The following is a 20,098-nucleotide window of genomic DNA, read 5'->3' as shown; positions in this document are numbered from 1 at the left end:
AGTGGATAGGGAGATGCTCTTTACACTCTCACATAATACCAGAACCAGGGGACATCCACTAAAATTGAGTGTTGGGCGGGTTAGGACAGACAAAAGAAAATATTTCTTTACTCAGCGCGTGGTCGGTCTGTGGAACTCCTTGCCACAGGATGTGGTGCTGGCGTCTAGCCTAGACGCCTTTAAAAGGGGATTGGACGGGTTTCTGGAGGAAAAATCCATTATGGGGTACAAGCCATGATGTGTATGCGCAACCTCCTGATTTTAGGAATGGGTTAAGTCAGAATGCCAGATGTAGGGGAGAGCACCAGGACGAGGTCTCTTGTTATCTGGTGTGCTCCCTGGGGCATTTGGTGGGCCGCTGTGAGATACAGGAAGCTGGACTAGATGGGCCTATGGCCTGATCCAGTGGGGCTGTTCTTATGTTCTTATGTTCTTATGTTCTGCTATGTAAGAGGGTCAGTGCACTGTAATAAACAGAGGGTGGAATTCAGAGAAAATGAGACTCACCCAAAACTGCTTGTGCACTGAACTTAATACAGGTCCACCCTTTACATCCATGGATTTTGAATCTGTGGATATGACTCAATATGACATCTATGTGACAGAAATGCTGTAGCACAGTGGTTCTCAAACTTTTAGGGAGATTTACTCCCTAAGTCTTTGCGGGGCACGGGCGAGAGCAGCAACACGATCACCAAGATCATGTTGCTAAGGGGGGTATTTTTACTTACTGCAGGATTGGGCAAGTAGCAAGAAGTGGGGGGGCCCCCCGCATAGCCCACCACAGGGCTCCCCAAGACTTGGAATGTTGAGAAATTGTGTGCAAATCACCTCCTGGTTGCTACACAAAACTAATTTGTTCACACTGTTTCTCAACAGTCTAAGCCTTGGGAAGCCCTGCAGAGGGCTGCACAGGGCTCCCCACACCTCCTGCTGCTTGCCTAAGTCCAAAGTAAGTTTAAAGCACCCTCCTTAGTGACGTGATCCTGGGAATTGTGTTGCTGCCTTCTCCTTCCCCTTCTCCCACGCCTTAAAGGGATGGGGGAAGCTTTACACAAACCGGTGGGTTGTAACTCACCAATATGAGAACCACTGCTCTAGCAGATGTAGTATACTATATCATGAACTTCTGTGGCATAGACCATACTTTATCAGATTTTAAACCCTTAAAGCTCCAATTATGTCCAGCCTGGACTTATTTCACTGGCTGTCTCTACTGCATTTTGAAAGCAAGCACAGCTGGGCCCATGGGTAACAGATGCTCTTCTGAATGATCCCTTTTGGCTGCTAATGCAAATTTGGTTCTTTGCCATTTCAGCTTGCTTTCTCGACTCCATGGCGACGCTTGGACTTGCAGCCTATGGCTATGGAATCCGTTATGAGTTTGGCATTTTTAATCAGAAGATCGTCAATGGCTGGCAGGTGCGTTGATGAGAGAAGTAGAATTCTTTCTATTCCCGCTCTTGTTTCAGTTGCTCCTAGCAATACCATGCTCAGGAGAGGCCTGTGAAGGTAGGAGCTTTGCCACTGTGGTAGATCCTCTCCAGACTCTTCAGTGGGGAAAAAAAGGACATCTCTTTGTTCTGACCCTCCCTAGCACCCAGAACCCTTGTACATCTCACATACAAGCAGTGAGATGTTTTGGAAAAAGTTTTGCATGCTTCTGGAACATCACAAACCTGGCTGATACTGAAAGGATGGGACATGCAGTTCCAGTACAAAGATGAAAGGCAGTAGACCCAAGTAGATCCCTGATAAACACATGCAGCTATCTTATACTGAGTCAGACCATTGATCCATCTAGCCCAGGACAGTATGCTTCAACCAGCAGTGTCTCTCCAAGGGCTCAGGCACAGGTCTTCCCTAGTCCTCAGACTCAAGGTTCTTTGTGACTGGAAATGCCAGGGAAGGCATTCAGACCATATGCTCTGCTGCTCAACTGTGTTCCTTCCAGTGGGTCAGTAGCCTGCAGTGTTGGGGCAGGAAAACCAATAGGGAATTTTCTTGCAGCCCATCAGTCTGTAGCAGAAGATAGAAGCCACAGACCCCCCCCCCCCGTGTACCTTTTCCCTCTGTGCTTGCTCTCCACACACACACACACTCACACACACACATCTCCACTACCCTGCTGAGTGGTCCTGAGTAGGACTCCAAGTGTGTAACAAAACCTAGGTGGCTTTGTGAGAGGTGGAGGGAGTAGATGAGAGGCACCCTCTCTAGTTGGTCTCCCACTTTAGTGAAAGATTTAAAGGGCTCTATTTGCTGTCCTGCTTCCATTGGCAACCCTAAGCCCAACCCCTAGAGCCTCTGCAACCCCTGGAGCCTCTCCAACCATTGCTTTTATCTTTATTTTTCTGTTGCTTGCGATGGCTATTTGGAACTGCAATTCCGAGTGCCAGACTTTCTTGCTATACAGATGAGACTGGGCTGACAATATCTTCTACAAGCACAGGGCAGGTGGTAGGTTAAGGTGGAGACTTGGCCTTCCCCATAGTTGGATTGAGTACTGGTGCATGCAGTACAGTACTGCATGCATGCATTATATTCAATTTGAGGAGTCAGCAGTGCATGTAGAAGATCCCCACTTCAGTCCCCAGCATCTCCAGCTACAGCTGGGAAGGACCCTGGAGAACTGCTGCCAGTCATAGTAGACAGTCCTGAGTTAGGTGCACCAATGACTTCCTATGCTCCACGTACCTGTGATTTCTAGAGCATCTTATTCCATGGATTGTTGCCCTTGTGTGAAAGGTCTCCATGCCACCTTCAGACATTCCTGGCTGCCACTGGTGGTGCTGTGGCAACTCTCACTACAGTGGAGCTTCCCTGAGCTGCATCTGATTACCCCAATGGGGAATGGTTCACATAGTTAGACCACAGAATCCTTACAAGAGAATCTGCACTGGCAATAAGATGACTCCTAAGACTTCAGCCACCGCTTTTGTTTTATTCTACTGTAAGTGCATGAGCTGGAAAAGAAAGTCTGGTCAACTTTTGTGGAACTCTTGATGTGGAAATAGCCTGTTATTAATGCATGCTTTTTAAACCCTTGTTTCGTCTCTCCTCTTTAAGGTGGAAGAAGCTGATGATTGGTTGCGTTATGGCAATCCTTGGGAAAAAGCCCGCCCAGAGTACATGCTTCCTGTTCACTTCTACGGCCGAGTGGATCACACTCCTGATGGTGTTAAATGGGTTGATACTCAGGTACAGTATTAATAAGAGCCCTGGAAGAAGCCACTGATGAGGATTCTGTAAGAGAAGTAGGGCCTGGTATGATGCCATGGAGATGTTGGATTTAGAGATGTTGACAATGTACAGTCATTGCTGGACTGTATTGTGGAAATTGTCACCATCTAATAAGTAGTAAGAACTCCAGGGTGGGCAAGAGGTTGTCAAGTATCATTCAACCTTGTGCATGTAGGCAGGAAATGTTTAGGCCATACCTTTTCTTTCCCTTCCCTCCCCACCCCCATCACCTTGTCTACTGAACAGTCTTCTTTGCAGTTAAAGTATCACTTTGTCTGAAGACCAACAACTAAACTTGGTTTCTGACTCAATGAGCAACAGCATATGGTGCAGAAGAATGTATTGTGTAGGCAGAAATGAACGGTGCATTCACTCCACCAACACTTCTTTTGTGCACACACCATTGATCACAAAGGGGCAGGTGTGGTGTTGGTGATGACCTAGGTAGGGCACAGGTCAAGGGCCCATGCCTATCAGAGTGCTCAACTAGCTGGGCCTCCGGACTGGCGTTCCTGGAGCAGGGGCAAAAGACTTCAGGTGCCTGGACACTGGTGTAGTTCAGTTCAGTTCAGTAAGACCTTTATTGGCTTAAAATACAGAGGGGAAAAAACAAAATAAGACACAAATATACAATGACATCACAACATAATCATCAGTCCTTTTCTCACACACTGCCCAGAGACCCAGAATTCTGCCTGGCTATTACCCCGGATAAAAAGGAAGCAACCTTATCCAGGGACTCAGGTTCAGATGTGGAAAGGAGAAACTGGAGCATAATTGAATCCTTCCAGCCCTGCATCCTAGCTAACAATCGGCCTAGATATTTCATGCGTGAAGCATTATGTAATGGGCAGTAGAAAAAGGTATATGTTAGTGTCTCGATACAGTCCCTACCACACTTGCATTTCCTCTCCGAGTAGGGGATAGCACTAAACCTGCCTGTTAACAAGGCCGATGGAGACACTGGTGTAAAGTGCTCTCTTCTCTTCAAGGAAGTCGCTTTATACCAGCGGCCAGACACCTGAAGCAACTTAATGTTTTGCTTCCCCTCCAGGAATGCCATGGCCCTCCTAGTGGGGTCCAGTGCAGGATCAGGGCCCCTGCAACCTGGTACTAACTCTGCAAGTGAGAATTGGCTCAAGAACTCAACAAGATGCCCAAAGCCAGACTTGGATAACTCCTGTTCTTTGTTTTCAGAAGAACAGATTCTTGTAAACATGTCTTCTAACAAATGCAACTCACAGCCCAATCCTGTCCAACTTTTCAGTGCTGATAGTGCAGCTGCAATGTAGCCCTGAGGTAAAGCAACAAACATTCCTTTACTTTGAAGAGACTTTTGTGACCACCCCTATATCGCAAGATGCAGCATGCACCCTCATGGCACAGTTGCATCAGTGCTGGAAAGTCCGTTAGCTAGCACTCACAAATGCTATTGTACGGGCATACTACTTGGGGAAAAAAAATGTTCCCAACAATTTTGGCCTTTTGTTAATGGTGTCAGAATAATTGGGGCCCCCTTTCTAGTACTATATTCTATGAGAAGGCACAGCTGTGTAACACCTTCTGTTAATTAATTATATTTGTGCCCTACCTTTCAAAATGACTCAAAAGTTATTTACAACCAATACACAGCAATCCAGCAGCTCCTTAGCCCTTTGACTGAAGGCAGAGATCTAAGTGTCCTGCTTTTTGTTTTGAAATATATTCTAAATATGCTAAAGCATGCTGTGGAAATATTTTTCACCAAACTTTTGTGACACATTCCATTTATGTCCTTGAAGTGCAGGAACTATTTTTATAAAACCAGGAACTATTTTTAGATGTGTGCCTGTTTTAACTTTGACTGATTTCTGAGGCCCACATTTTAATTTATGTGAGTTTCTAAATTGATAGTTTCTGAATGGATAAATAAACCAACAGATTACATTCTCTTTTGTTTCTACCTATTTTCATTGTTCTTCCTTAGTGAGGGGAGTTCTTTGTCTTGCAAATCCCCAAATAGTGGGTTGGACACCCACTACTGAGATTATGAGAGACTTTGAGAAGGAGAGTGATGTCACCAGATTATGATCAGTGGAGTTGGAGACAGTAGCCCTTTTCAAATGTTCCATGTGAGCTGAAGGACTATGCATGCAGGGAGTAACATGCCATGTACAAAGCTGTATGTGTTGGGACTCAACACATATGTTCTAAAACAGTGGTTCTCAAACTTTTTAGCACCGGGACCCATTTTTTAGAATCACAATCTGTTGGGACCTGCCAAAAGTGATGTCATTAACTTGGAAGTGATGTCATGGCCAGAAGTGACATCATCAAGCAGAAAATTTTTTAACACCTCTGATATGACAAAAAAAAATCAAATTAAGTAAATGTTTATATTAAGTATAAGTTAAACAGTTTATTTAAAATAAAGAATAATGCTCTTAACCCTCCTTAGCAGTTGCTGATGTATTTAAAAAAAATTTCCCAAACATCCCAGAGGCTGTAATCCTATCCACACTTAACTGGGAGTGAGCCCCATTGATTATCATTACTAAAAGCATATAGATAGTTGCCTGTTAAAAGTACAGATCTGTAACATTTCCCCCAATGCAGTCACATACCATGGTAGCATCAAATCTAATATATTCAGAATAAAATACACCTTAAAATGAATAGGGACCCACATACAATTGGCTTGCGACCCACCTCGTGGGTCCTGACCCACAGTTTGAGAAATGCTCTTCTAAAACAGGGGTCTCCAAACTTTTTGGCCAGAGGGCCACATCAAATATCTGGCACAGTGTTGAGGGCCGGAAAAAAAATTTTTAAATATAAAATTTATTTAAATAAATTAGAGATGGGTGAGATCTCTAAATAAATTAGAGATAAACTTAGATGAATGAATAAATGAATGAATGGGCTCATTCATTCAACCTCTCTGGCCCTTGAACACCCTCCAGGCGCAACCAGAGCATAGTTCCAGTCATGTTTGGCCAAGTGGGAGTGAGGCTTTCAGGGGACAAGAGGCTGGCCACAGGCCAGATAGAGGCTTGCCGCGGGCTGCATCTGGCCCCCGGGCCGGGGTTTGGAGACCCCTGTTCTAAAAGGTTGAGATATGTTCTGAAAGGGAGAGGAGCCTGTCATCACAAGCCCAGGCTGCCTCATGCACAGCCCACTCTAGGCCATGTTTGTTCATCTAGTCCACACAATGTCTGCAAAGAGCTAATCTACCTTCACTTTCACATCAGGGGTTGAGAAGATCCTCAACAAGGATAGAATTTCAGTGGTCCATGCTTTTCGCAGTTGCCTGTTATTGCGTATACAGTGTCAGGGTGGCTCCTTACAGAACTGCATAGACAAAAGATGGACAGATCCATGCCCCCCCCCAAGCCTGAAACAGATAATGGTGAATGCAATAAAAGGGGGGGGGGGATTCACTGAGGGAGAGACAAAAGAAGAGAGAAATTATTGTGGGCAGGTGCAGTTACACATAGTTGCAGCTGGAAATAAGGGCTAAACTAAGGGGATAAGCCAAAGATTTGACGGCTACTGCCTTAGCTCACCTTGATCTGGCCTGCTTTCCCTTTTCCAGGTAGTCCTTGCCATGCCTTATGACACTCCTGTTCCAGGATACAAGAACAATACTGTCAACACCATGAGGTTGTGGTCAGCCAAAGCCCCCAATGATTTCAATCTTGAAGAGTGTAAGTGCTGCTCCTTCTGCCACCTGCCCTCTTGTTCTTTGTTTTTCTTTTTGGAAAGCAAATATTGCTGGGAAAGATGCAAAGTGGAATTTCTGAATTTTCAGCCACTTGGGGGTTTGGTTTGACTGGGTGAAATGAATTCTTCTTTCTGTGCCAATGGTTCTCAAACTTTTAGGGAGATTTACTAAAAGTAAAGCTCTTTGCGGGGCTGATGCGAGGACAGTAACGCAATCCCCAGGATCATGTCTCTAAGGGAAGGCAAAGGGAGGTGCTTTCACTAACTTTCACATAGTTGGGGCTGCTGGAGACTCCAGAAGGTGCAGGGAGCCCTGTGCAACCCTCCACAGGGCTCCCCGAGGCTTGGAATCTTCAGAAAAAGAAAACGCAAAGTACTTCTTAGGTGCGTTCGCAAAAAGGAAGTGCTTTGTGGTCTCTTTTTCTGAAGATTCCAAGCCTCTGGAATCCCTGTGGAGAGCTGCATGGAGTTCCCTGCACCTCCTGGAGCCTACAGCAGCCCCAACTATGTGAAAGTAAGTGAAAGCACCCCTCCTTTGCCCCCCCTTAGCAATACAATCCTGGGAATCACGTTGCTGTCCACGCCCCTCCCCTGCCCCTTAAAGGGACAGGGGACACTTTACATCAGGGGTGCTCACACTTTTTTGGCTCGAGAGCTACTTTGAAACCCAGCAAGGCCCGGAGATCTACCAGAGTTTTTTTTACAATGTTCGCGCCATCATAACATATAACATTTATGTGTACAATGTATGTTGGTGTACCTTGAGCCCCACTGAGTATAACAGGACTTACTCCTGAGTAGAATTGCCTAGGATTAGGCTGTGAGGCTGCAATCCTAGCCACACTTACCTGGGAGTATGCCCCATTGAGTACAGTGGGCCTTACTCCCGGCGTTTCCTCCCAGAGGCACCTGAAAGGGGGGGGTCGGCACTCCGCGATCTACTCATTTTGCTTCGCGATCTACCGGTAGATCGCGATCCACCTATTGAGCACCCCTGCTTTACATGAACTGGTGGGTTGCAGCCAGTTTGGTTTTTTTTAGGAAAGAGCACCAGCCCCTTAAAGGGACACATAACTGTGGTTTAAACACACAGTTTAAACACAAGGGACACATAAAGTCATAAGTGGTTATGATCTCCCTCATTTTAAAGTAGACAATGATAACATTATATAAATAAAAGAATAGCTGTAGTAGTGGTAGTAATAGCTATGAGGAAAAGGTGGGAGGTCCCTCAGTTGGATAAAGACCAAATTAATCTTCCCCTTATTGCATGGTTTTGTTTTATTTTTGTTTGTTACTGTAAGCCGAGTGTGATGAGTTACAAGCGAGGCAGATTTATTATTATTAAGCATATAATTCTGAACAGGAATGCCTGGGAGAGGGGGTTCTTTGTTTAGGTCAGGCTGCTAATGAAAGTATTGCTGGACTGAGTTGGTTTTCTAGGTAGTATGGTGGAAATCTGTAGTTTCTTGAGCTTTCCATCTTAATGGGTTGGTTTGGCTACTGTATTGATAAGTGTTTGTTCTCTTGATTTAGTTAATGTAGGTGACTATATCCAGGCTGTGTTGGATAGAAACTTGGCAGAAAACATCTCCAGAGTGCTATATCCAAATGATAATGTAAGTGCCTCTTTCTTGCTGCATAAAATCTCTTAGGTTATCAAAGAACTATGTTTTGCTTGTCTCTTCTCTTGTAGACTGAATCCATAGACATATGTGCAGTTGTGTAAATTAAAAGTACACAAATACAACTTTCAACTTTTTTTTTTTCCTTTGCACCTCTTCTATTACTTTTCCCATATGCCCATATGAAATATCCCTTCTTTGATTTTAAGGAATTAATTTGCCCCTTTGTTTTCAGTGGCTTCTTCAGTCAGATAAAACTTTCGTATGTCAAAGATGGGCTTAAGGGAGAGAAAATGTTCCTTGAATTGTAAGCTCAAGAGTAGGGCTTGCCAATTATTTTATGTTTTGTAAAGCACTTACATGGCTAAAGATGTTCAGGTATTGATAACAATAACAATTTTGCGTTAATCTGGGTATCTGTTCCATTGTATCATATATTAACTGAGACTACTTTAACAAGCTGGTAGTAAGGGCCAAATTATTACATTTCTTCTCTTGTGATCCCAAGTTTTTTGAAGGGAAAGAGCTACGTTTGAAGCAGGAGTACTTTGTGGTAGCTGCTACTCTCCAGGATATCATTCGACGATTCAAGTCCTCCAAATTTGGATGTCGTGACCCTGTGAGAACCTGCTTTGAAACCTTCCCTGACAAGGTAAAATTGTAGAACTAGGGTCATGCAAAGGTCATTTTTATAGTTTTGGTTTCAAATAACATTTTTTTTTCACCAAGTTTTACAGCCCTCAAAATTTAACTGAACGGAACAAAGCTCACTAATCTTGCATGTCCATGGAGCCGCCAAACAAACCTGAGACACTCTCCAACACTGAGAACACTCCACACTTTTCCAAGTTTAGAGCTAAGTCCATTAGGGTGCAATCCAAATGTGCAGTTGGGCCAGTGCAGACTTGCACCAGCCCAATGTTGTTGTGAAAATGCTGTAAAGCAGTTTTGTGCTGACGCAACTGCACTTTGGCTGGCGCAAGGGACTTGCACTGGCCTCCCTGTCCCAACGCAGGCCCTGTGGAGGGTGAGTTTGTACTGGCTGAGTTGGGCCAGTGTGAGGATCTGGAGGGGGCATGGGGAGAGTGGAGAGGAGGCAGGAGGGCGGCATTCCGGGGCAGGGGGTGGGTGGGCGTTCCTGGGGGCAGGTGGGCAGGGAGCGGGAGGCAGGGCCAGAACCCAGCAATTATGCCGGATCCTAACTCTATTCCCAGGCAGCCCAGAGCAGTCCTGGGTTGCTCGAATTGGCACCACTGATTGAGGTGGTGCAGATCTGAGTAGCCCCATTGGAACTGCAGTGGCTCTCCCCAAGGTAAGGTTTATCCTGTTCATCCTCCACAATAGCCATGAGAATTTTTTCTTATGAGTTTGTTATATTGGGAATTTTTGAAATTCTGGGCTATACAATATTACGTTCTGTGGTCCCAATACCCAAATTCTCAATTGGCATCTTTAATGAAGATCAGGTAATTGCATTTTACCTCCTTGAATTTTTAGGTGTTGAACAATTTACATGGTTGTGCAGTTTATTTTGGATGTAGTGTTTTTAAAATGAATTTGTTTTGGGAGTTGTCTTGGGCATAGGCCTTACAAAAATAAGGGCAAGTAACATCATCCAGATCCCTTTGCCCAGTAGCCTGCCATCACCACAAGCTCTTTCTGTGAACAGGTGAATTCACCTCGTGCAAGCTTGCACACCTCATGAATCATTTTATTTGTGAAAGGACCTCTGATAGGAGCACAACTCTCCTTCCATTCTCAGAAGGAGATTCTGCCAATGGCACACTCCTGCACCAAAGATATGGATCCTTCCCAAAATTTGAGGGGGCACTCAAATAGTTGTGCTAAATATGTGTTCATTTGTCATCCTTAACTGCTTTATTCATGACTCAAATCCTTTCTGTTTACTGTGATCTTCACAATAATTGCAGCACCTGTTCATCCTTGACTTGTAATCATGAACTAGGAGCCTGCTGGTGCAAGATTCTGTTTAAGTGTTTCGATTCTGTGTTAGGTGGAATATTATATTTGATCAGTTTTCCAAAACTCATAATCTGAACTTTGATCAAAGATCATCATTTTTTTCCCACTGCAGACTTGGAACTGAGTTTAGAAATTGTGACATGCTCCAGGTCACTGTATAGCAGGTGGCTAAGGTTGGATTTCAATCCCTGGAGCCCTGGGTTCAATACTCCTATGGACCACACTGACTTCTTTTTGAAATACAGGAGAGTTGCACATTAAAACTTTGTATTGTTCATATTGCAGGTTGCTATACAATTAAATGATACCCACCCGGCTCTTTCCATTCCTGAGCTCATGAGGATCCTTGTTGATGTCGAAAAAATGGATTGGGATAAGGTGAGAGCGAAAAAGGGAATGGCTGCCTTTCATGTGGTTGCAATGTGTTTCTTGCAAGCTGTCCCAAAATTAGCAAGGATAACATAAAATAGCCTGATGACAGAACTGCATGACAGTTTGAAAACATAGGGTGCTGCCAAACAGCTGTTAAGTTGGATATTTGTGTCATTTCCTATTGAGAAGTGATGAGTAGGAAGAAGAGTCTGAGTCCTCCACCTGCTGCTTTTCATCTACAGTCCACTTCTTCCAAGTACTGTTCTCCTGTTTGTGTTGTAAGAACTGAAGTTGTGGAGTTGCTAAAGTGAAGCAAGCACAGATTTAGGAGTTACTGATGAGCCACCAGCCTCCCAAGCCGAGTTTTGCGTGGGCCGGATGAGTTTGGGTGGCAGTCATAAGGTGCTGACCCCTGTAGTAGGCAGTGACTACTATGCCAGTGCAGGATGATAAACCATAGTGCTTTGCTACTGCCACATGTCAGTCCCTGCTGGTCTGCTTTTCTAAAGCAGTTGCAGCTGGCAGGCAGCAGGTTAGGATTGACTTGACCTGCTTAGCAAGCCAGGGTGCTGCTGTGGCTGGGTGATGACAGGCATCTGTTTCAAACTACAGCAGTCTCCTATTCTCATGTTAACCCATTCACCTTTTCCTCCAAGGCCTGGGAAATCACAAAGCGAACCTGCGCATACACCAACCACACGGTGCTACCTGAAGCTCTGGAGCGCTGGCCTGTCTCTATGTTTGAGAAACTCCTGCCAAGACACCTTGAGATCATTTATGCTATCAATCAAAAGCATCTGGATGTAAGACACCTAAGTGAAAGAATGGGGTGTGTGAAATAGACTGGTGGAGCTGATGGCCATTGGGGACAGGCCAGTAAAGAACAGCTCGGTCTGTACTGACTCTTGCACAAGGAGTCCTGCTGGGTCTTCCTGTCAAAGTGTCTGGTTCAAGATCCCTCCAATAATATCATAAACTCTTAAATTTAGAAGCTCTTGGGTAGCCTGTATGAGGTATGATAGGGCTGACATTATTGGCAGCTCAATCATTTCCATCTTGGGCATTAGTCGCCTCCTTGTTTGGAATGCCTTCTGACTTGGCGGAGAGCCACTGCTATCACCACATACTTGTACAAGGCATGGTGCGTTGTTGACCTGTGTAGTTTCCATATTTGCCATTCCATATGCTCAACTGCTTCTGTTGGTTCTTCCTCGGAGCATTCTCAGAATCCATAACTTGCCATTTTACTACATGGGAGCGCATTTCCATCTCAAAATCATACTCTGAATCCATGTATCGCAGTGCATACCTATGTTTTAACAATCATTCCCTTTCCCTTCAAATCCTGGGGACTGAGGTTCTGTGAAAGAAGCTGGAAATCTCAGAAGTGCTGTTAGCACCTGCACCAAACTAATTTCCCGGATTCATGGGATACTATGACAGTTAAACTTCTATGAAACCAATGTAAACTTGTAGCATAGTTTATATCTGCATAACCTCTGTAATATTAGTGATGCCAAATCGAGCATTTCTGCCTGGGAATGATAGAATGCATTCACATCCTCAAGTGTTTGGGGAATGTGTTCACACTGTTCAGTGTGAAAGGGTGTGATCCAGAAAGTGATTGAGCTCCTGTTATCCGCTGTGCCCTCGCAGCACGTGGCAACCCTCTTCCCGGGGGACACCGATCGCCTCCGAAGGATGTCTGTGATCGAGGAAGGAGACTGCAAGAGGATCAATATGGCCCACCTGTGCGTCATTGGCTCCCATGCGGTCAACGGAGTGGCCAGGATTCACTCGGAAATTGTGAAGCATTCTGTGTAAGTCCTGCTTGTTTCCTGTTGGCTTGTTTTCACGGGCGCAATTGGTCTGAGGCTGTACAAGTGAGAAAGACAACAGGCGTGCAGCCTCTCTGGAGCACTGAGAACGACCCTGATTTCTTTCCTTCTCATGCACCAACTACCGACATTTGCAAATAACTTTCATTTGGCTGTTTTCCATCTCTCTCTGCAGTGGGCTTAGAAAACTTGAATTGCTTAGAAACAAGATGATTAATCTCTGGCATTAGCTACAAGGTACATATGATGACAGTGTGTTTCTAGGCTAAACCTGCTTACCTTTAAAGCCCTTTGCTGTCTAGGTCCAGGATTCTTTCCGGGTATACCTTCTCACTCCTTAAAAACTGATGGTGAGGATCTTTTGGAGGTCTCATTGTCTGTTAGGTTGGTGGCCATTGTCAACTAGGCCATTTTGTGGGTGGCCTCTAAGCTTTGATATCAACTCCCCAGGACATGTCCATCAGATACAGGAACTTGCAGTTTGTAAGCTGGCAATTGGTTTTTCTTATTAGGCAAATGTTTTCGGGTCATGAATACTGTCATGAATATTGCCAGCTTTTTTTGTTACGTTTTGTTGTTGATTAATGATTTTATTTATAAGCTTCAGTTGTACCCCATTTTGAGAATCCCATTTGGAAAATAGGCTATTTTTTCTGAATATACAATATGAATGTTGAACTTGGACAACATCAAAAGATCTCTTGTTTTGGTAATCTAGTTTGGGGATAAGGCTGAAACTTTTTTAACATATAGCAGTGGCGTACCTGGGGGTCCCAGCGCCTGGGGCAACCCCCTGTTTTTCCACTCCCACACCCCGTTTTCCGCCCCACATTCTCCCTTTTCCGCCCCCCTTGCCCCTGACCCAGAAGTAATTGCTGTGATGTCATCGTCACCGCAATTACTTCTGTGCAGCTACCTCCTTTGTTCCCCTTTTGAAAAAAAGGGGGAACAAAGGAGACAGCTGAGGCCCCGATGGCACTGTCTTTGAAATTATCTTTAACTGTGTGCAGTGAGGGTGTGTGTGTGTTTCATGTAGGAGCATTAAAAATTGCATCATCCACCTGCTGTCTGAAGTGGTTCATTCCAGGAAAAGCATATCTATTTTGATTCTGCTGATTGTTTCCGCTGGACCTAAATTGCATTGGACTCATTTAGTTTGAACAGGCATTGTGATCCATGTGTTTTAGATTTAAAGATTTCTATGAACTGGAGCCGGAGAAATTTCAGAACAAGACCAACGGCATCACTCCCAGGCGATGGCTCCTGCTGTGCAACCCGGGACTGTCTGACATCATTGTGGAGGTGAATCGCGAGGGGCTTCAGCCCACAGGAAACATCACTAGCAATAACCCCTGCAGCAGGCATTGTTGGTCTGTAGTGCATTGTGGAAAGGAAACTATAATGGGGGGAACTGCTTGAGAAGGAAAGGCAAAAACAAGTTCCGCCCTCTGGCAGTGCAAAGGAAGTGCTAAAGGACACAAATGGAAGGGGCTCACACACCTGCTTTTTGGCACCTCTAAAGCTGAAGTTACTCTCCGTGGGTTGGTTCAGATGTAAACAATGATTTATCCCAAGCATAGCTGAATGTATGAATAGGTCCTATATCAAGTCAGACCATCGGTCCGTCTATCTGCACTGAGTGGCAGCAGCTCTCCATGGTTTCAGATGAAGGTCACTCCAACCTGATTTGGAAACCATCTGCATACAAAGCATATCCTCTGCTTCTGAACTACAGCCCTAACTATAACCCTATAGTTATATAGCCCTAACTCTGAACTATAGCCCATAGTTCAGAGTCCAAATCATGATTTGTGTTTCCAATATACTGTACTGGCAAATTCTGGCTTGCACAGTGTCCCTCTTCCCAAGGGAGTCCAGGATGTTACTCCAAACAGTGAGCATAGAACAACAACCCAGGCTGTGGTCTGTTGGTTCAGAAGCAACATCAAAATACAGTTTTCTCAAACTGTGCCTTGCAAACTAGCTTCAAAGCATGGTTTCAGATTCCAGTGTGTTGGAATCTCACAAGTACTCACAAACTGTGGTTACTTGCATGGTATGGGTTCAAACACCACGTTAAATCATAGTTTGGAGTTGTGTCTGAACCATTTGTAGTAACTGCATGAGACTTCTGTGGTGACAATGAAATTAGCATTCCTCACTTGTTTACAAGTTTGTGCTAGTTGGAGTTACCTACCTGAAAGTTGCCTTGCAGATTAGTCTTGTGCCAAGTGGTCATCAGAACTAGCATCAAGAGCAGGATACAGAATGAAAAAACAAGCAATTAAAATCATGCGTTACTGGTTTGGTACAGACCAGTACAGTCTTTGGTACAGACAGTGTCTTGCAATTCTGGGATCTGCAGCAGGTGACACTTGAGCAGAATCCAGCAGTTTGGGGTGTTGGTAGTGATCCTGGCACTTTTCTGATCAGAAGCACCCCATCTCTGGACTTAAATGAAACTGCAGTAGCAGCAACAGCAGATGTTGGCAGCTGGGTTTCTGTGTACCAATATTGTCTGACTTTGGTGTTTGGCCTTGGATTAGCCAGCTGAGGACCTAATCCTATCCAGTTTTCCAGTGCTGGTGCAGCTGTGCCAATGGGGTGCGCACTGCATCCTGTGGTGAGGAGACAGTCACAGAAATGTCCTCAAGGTATGGGAACATTTGTCCCCTTACCTCAGGGCTGCATTGTGACTGCACTGGTGCTGGAAAGTTGGATAGGATTGTCCCCTGCTGAACTGGCTCCACAAATGAAGCCCAATTGGCCATTTTTTGAAGTAGTGTTGCAGCTCTGTCATTGTGTCACTGATTTCAGTCTTTTTTCCTTGGTTGTGCTTTGCATTGACCAATTTCTGATTTTATAGTGTAGTGTTTTGGGAATTACTGGACTGTCAATTGTGTTTACTTTCTGTTAATACTACAGAGGATTGGGGAAGATTTTCTAACAGACCTAAGCCAGCTAAAGAAGCTCCTGGATTTTGTTGATGATGAGGCCTTTATCAGGGATGTAGCCAAAGTTAAACAGGTAATAATGGACAGAATCTTAACTAGATGTGTTTTTGAATGCATCTCAATTTTGATCAGGTTGTGTGTTTAAAATTTCTACCTAAAAAGGCTCTTCCTCACTTTTTTTGCCAGGAGAACAAGCTGAAATTCTCGGCCTTCTTGGAGGAACAGTACAAAGTGAAAATCAACCCTTCCTCTATGTTTGATGTGCATGTCAAGAGGATTCATGAATATAAGAGGCAGCTCCTCAACTGCCTGCATGTCATCACTCTTTACAACCGTAAGTAGCTTAAACAACAAACAAAAATTCAGAACTGTTGGGGTTTTGAATGCTTCTCAGCAAAAAGAAATAAATCTTTCCTTAGATGTGGAAAACTAGCTCATCAGGGTGTTAGTCTAACCTGCTCTCTCCCAAGAGGACTCCAGCACATAGTTTTGCTTTTAGGTCGTCAATCAGCCTAAGAGACTGCCACGCCATTTTGCTCTATGTATATTTTCCAAGTGCCATTTTCCTGTCAGGGCTGTGACCCACTCAGCACTAAATCTCAGGATTTGACACAACCATTTTGAACTGGTGTGCTGCGGCACATCAGTGTGCTGCAAAAGGTTCACGGGTGTGCTATGAGAGTTTGGAAAACAGTGGTTGAAAATTGCTGAAAAACTCTTTCAGGTTCTTTGGATCTGTTGCTAAGGCTGTCTGTAGTGACAAATTGTAGTAACAGGACATGGTCTGTAATCATGTGTGACTGAACAAAGCCACAATCACTAGCAAGGCTGTGTTTATTCTGGGGCACTTTTATTCTGGTATTGTTCACAAAACATGACTGAAAACAAAAACAGCCTTTGGGTAAAGAGGCTCAAAGATTATGATCTATGGAAGTGTCCAATATTACTGAGCATTCCAACTGGAGGAAACTATAGGTCAGAGGTAGACAGATGTGGGTTCAAGTCCCTGGTAAAAGGGAGCAGTTGCTGAGAGGGGCCTTCCACCTGAAATGGCCCTTGGAGAGCTGTTGCCAATGTGAGTAGACAGGTATAAAGGACCAAAGCTTTGGCAAAGTATTTGTGTTTTTATTTGTTTGCTTCTTGATCGAAATCCTAACCAGCTTTCCAGTGGTGACATAGGTGTGTCAGTGGGGCATGTGCTGCATCCTGCAGTTGTTTGGCATTCACGGAGACCTCCTCAAAGTAAGGAAATGTTTGTTCCCTTACTTTGGAGCTGCATTGCCCTTATGTCAGTGCTGGAAAGTGGGTTAGGATTGCGCCCAAAATGTATAACAAATGTTTCCGTTCAAGAATGCTCAAGGTGGCTCTTATATGTCATTGTGGTTATGACGTGTAACAAAGTAAAAACAAAAGAATCAAAAGCGGCAGCCACCCTAAAAAAGATAACTGAGGCAGCATGACAGACCGTCACAGCGACTAATTGAAGGCCTTCCTAAATAGTCAGATCTTCAATGAGCGATGGAAAGCAGACAGGCAGACTTCGGAGCAAAACAGATCTCCCAAGGAAAGCAAGCACCACCTGAAAAGCAGGCTGCTTTTTATCTGTCTAAAATAAGTTTGGCTTCACTTTCATCATCATCTTTTTTTTTTTTTAAATTTCATTTATTTATAATAATAAAGGGAAAAAGAAAAAAAAACAGACAACATTAATGATACTTAAAAAATATAAAAAATACAAAGAATTTGTAATAGTATAGCACAGGTGAAGTTGAATGTTCTAATTACTTACAACTTTATATCTTAATAATCTCAATTTCCATTTATCTTTACGTTATATCTCCAACAGCCCCTCTTACCTTCCCATTATAAGTATTCTGTTTCAGATTACACAGGCCTACAAAATTGAGGGTCAGAAAAGTTTTTCCAAAACTTTATGGCGGTTTGATATGAATTTGAGGTGCCGATTCCAAAAATGGCATCTGTTTTGCCCTATCATGACTAGTTTTGGAGATATAGTATAGCCTCATTAGTGAATGGTTCAAGCAGCTTCCTCATGAGGAAGCTGCTTGAACCATTCACTAAAGAGGCTATGCCGTGTCTCCAGAACTAGACATGATAGGGCAAAATGGATGCCATTTTTGGAATTGGCACCCCAAATATACCCAGGAAATGATGTAACATTTAAGGAAGCTAAATGTATGTTGGCCTGTGTTATTATTTCAGATTAATGTTGTCTATTCCTTTCAATCTAATCTTCAAATCCACAACTCATTAACCCATTATTCTCTCTCTCATGTAGAAAGTAAATAATTGATTTCCCGTTCTTCATAAAATATTTTGTTAATTTCTCTTTAAGTAAGGTTGTAAGTTTGTCCATTTTTGCAAAGTTCATAACTTTTGTCCACCATTCTTCTATTGACGGAAAGTGACTTTCATCATCTTCTTAATTGTGTGGCCCTTTTCAGGCATCAGAAAAGACCCCAAAAAAGTCTACGTGCCAAGAACTGTTATGATTGGAGGAAAGGTAAGACTGAAATACTGAGCTGAGGTCACTTACAAGTAGCTGTGACAGTGATTCCTAAACCTTTGATAGATTATGTTCATATAACCTACCTTATACAGGTCCAGCCTATTTATACACGGATTTGATTCAACACGAATGACCGCTGCAAATTAGAAGGAATGTGCTGATCCCTGGAGAAGGGGAAAAATGCACCCCTTTAAAATCAGTTTAAAAAACTGAACAGTCCTATAACAATAGCCTACTTAGTGAGAGAGAGAGAGAGAGAGAGGGCAGCTGGCTGACAATCCATCAATCCTTCTCTCCCCAGAGGACCCTTCCCTTCCCCCTGAGCACTTGTAAGAAAGGTGATCCCTTTGCATTGGTGAAGGGAGGGGCTGATTGAAGAGCTTGGAGGACAACTGATTGATGGATTTTCTTCTTAGAGTCAGAAGGTCAGCAAGGCTCTTTTTAAATCATTGGAGCAATGAAACTTTGTTTTTTAAATTGATTTGCTATAGTGCGTTATTTGCCATCCATGTGAGTGCTTGGAATGGAACCCACGTGAATAATTAGTCTCAACCTGTATGTTCATATAAACTATGTACCTTTCTCTCCCCCCCCCCCCCACTCTCAGATTAAATTCGAAACATATTTCATTCTTGCAACCGCAACCTTTACTTTTTAAGAATAACGTACCTTTAGAGGTGCAACCTTCCCCACTTCGGGTCTCCACTTGACTTACTGACGTGGGCATGCTTCTTAATTGAAAGGTGGGAAAGCTCAAAATAGGGACTCTGCACACAGACACCTCCTGTGCACAGGGTGACCAGATACAGTGGAGATCAGAGTGCCTATACCTTTAACCACTGTATAGAAGAGAGAATTTTGGCAGGTCCAGCTCAGCATGGCCAGGTTTAAAAAACTTCACCTGTCAAAATTCCCTTTTCTATACAGTGGTTAAAGGTGTAGGCACTCTGTCCTCCATTGTATCTGGTCACTTTGCCTGTGCAAGTAGGTCACTTATGGCCCAGTCCTGTCCAGGACTGTCCAGTGTGCAGGGGGGTTTACAGCAGTGAAACAGAGTTCCACTGTTGTAAAATGGCTTCCAGTGCTGTGCACTATTACAGCCAGCAACAGTGAGGGAGGCCTGTTGTTGGACCAGCACACGTAAGTGTAATGGAAGTGGAGGTGGAATGTGGCACGGAGGGAGAGGAATGGAGGATTTATTTATTTGTTGGTTTGTTTATTAGATTCGCCGTTCTCCCCAAAGAGCACCCAAGGCAGCTAACAATCAATACATAAAAAAATACAAAACGCTAAAATACAAATAAAAATATAAAATATAATTAAAACAGTATAAATAATAAAAACAAAGAGTATAGAGCAGAGCAGCCAGCAATTTAAAAAAAATGGCAATAACAAACATTAAAATCAATACAGAAAAGTAGCCATCTTGTCTCAGGCAGGATGGAGAGCAGAAGGGGAGATGGGCCAGGGCGGTCTTAGCAGCACTCGTGTGCAGCGACTCATGTGCAGTGTCTCCCTTACCCAGTGCCATGACATACTTTAAGAACATAAGAACAGCCCCACTGGATCAGGCCATAGGCCCATCTAGTCCAGCTTCCTGTATCTCACAGCGGCCCACCAAATGCCCCAGGGAGCACACCAGATAACAAGAGACCTCATCCTGGTGCCCTCCCCTACATCTGGCATTCTGACTTAACCCATTCCTAAAATCAGGAGGTTGCGCATACTCATCATGGCTTGTACCCCATAATGGATTTTTCTTCCAGAAACTCGTCCAATCCCCTTTTAAAGGCGTCTAGGCTAGATGCCAGCACCACATCCTGTGGCAAGGAGTTCCATAGACCGACCACG

At 44.0% G+C, this 20,098-nt stretch overlaps 1 protein-coding gene across 1 annotated transcript in view; it reads left to right on the top strand.

Moving 5' to 3' along the window:
• Nucleotides 1-20,098, top strand: part of PYGB (glycogen phosphorylase B) — a 60,579-nt gene that overhangs the window by 31,972 nt on the left and 8,509 nt on the right. The window contains exons 4-15 of the mRNA XM_066625536.1: nt 1,319-1,422; nt 3,070-3,201; nt 6,818-6,929; nt 8,482-8,564; nt 9,079-9,222; nt 10,839-10,931; nt 11,582-11,728; nt 12,582-12,745; nt 13,951-14,065; nt 15,689-15,790; nt 15,904-16,051; nt 18,183-18,241. Of these exons, the coding sequence (XP_066481633.1) occupies nt 1,319-1,422; nt 3,070-3,201; nt 6,818-6,929; nt 8,482-8,564; nt 9,079-9,222; nt 10,839-10,931; nt 11,582-11,728; nt 12,582-12,745; nt 13,951-14,065; nt 15,689-15,790; nt 15,904-16,051; nt 18,183-18,241 (1,403 nt within the window). The remainder of the gene's footprint in view (nt 1-1,318; nt 1,423-3,069; nt 3,202-6,817; nt 6,930-8,481; nt 8,565-9,078; nt 9,223-10,838; nt 10,932-11,581; nt 11,729-12,581; nt 12,746-13,950; nt 14,066-15,688; nt 15,791-15,903; nt 16,052-18,182; nt 18,242-20,098) is intronic.

This window comes from Tiliqua scincoides, chromosome 1 (assembly GCF_035046505.1).
Source record: "Tiliqua scincoides isolate rTilSci1 chromosome 1, rTilSci1.hap2, whole genome shotgun sequence".
NCBI classification, from domain to species: Eukaryota; Metazoa; Chordata; class Lepidosauria; order Squamata; family Scincidae; genus Tiliqua; species Tiliqua scincoides.
The sequence above is the reverse complement of the archived record's forward strand: the minus strand, read 5'-3'. Positions and strand labels throughout refer to the sequence as shown.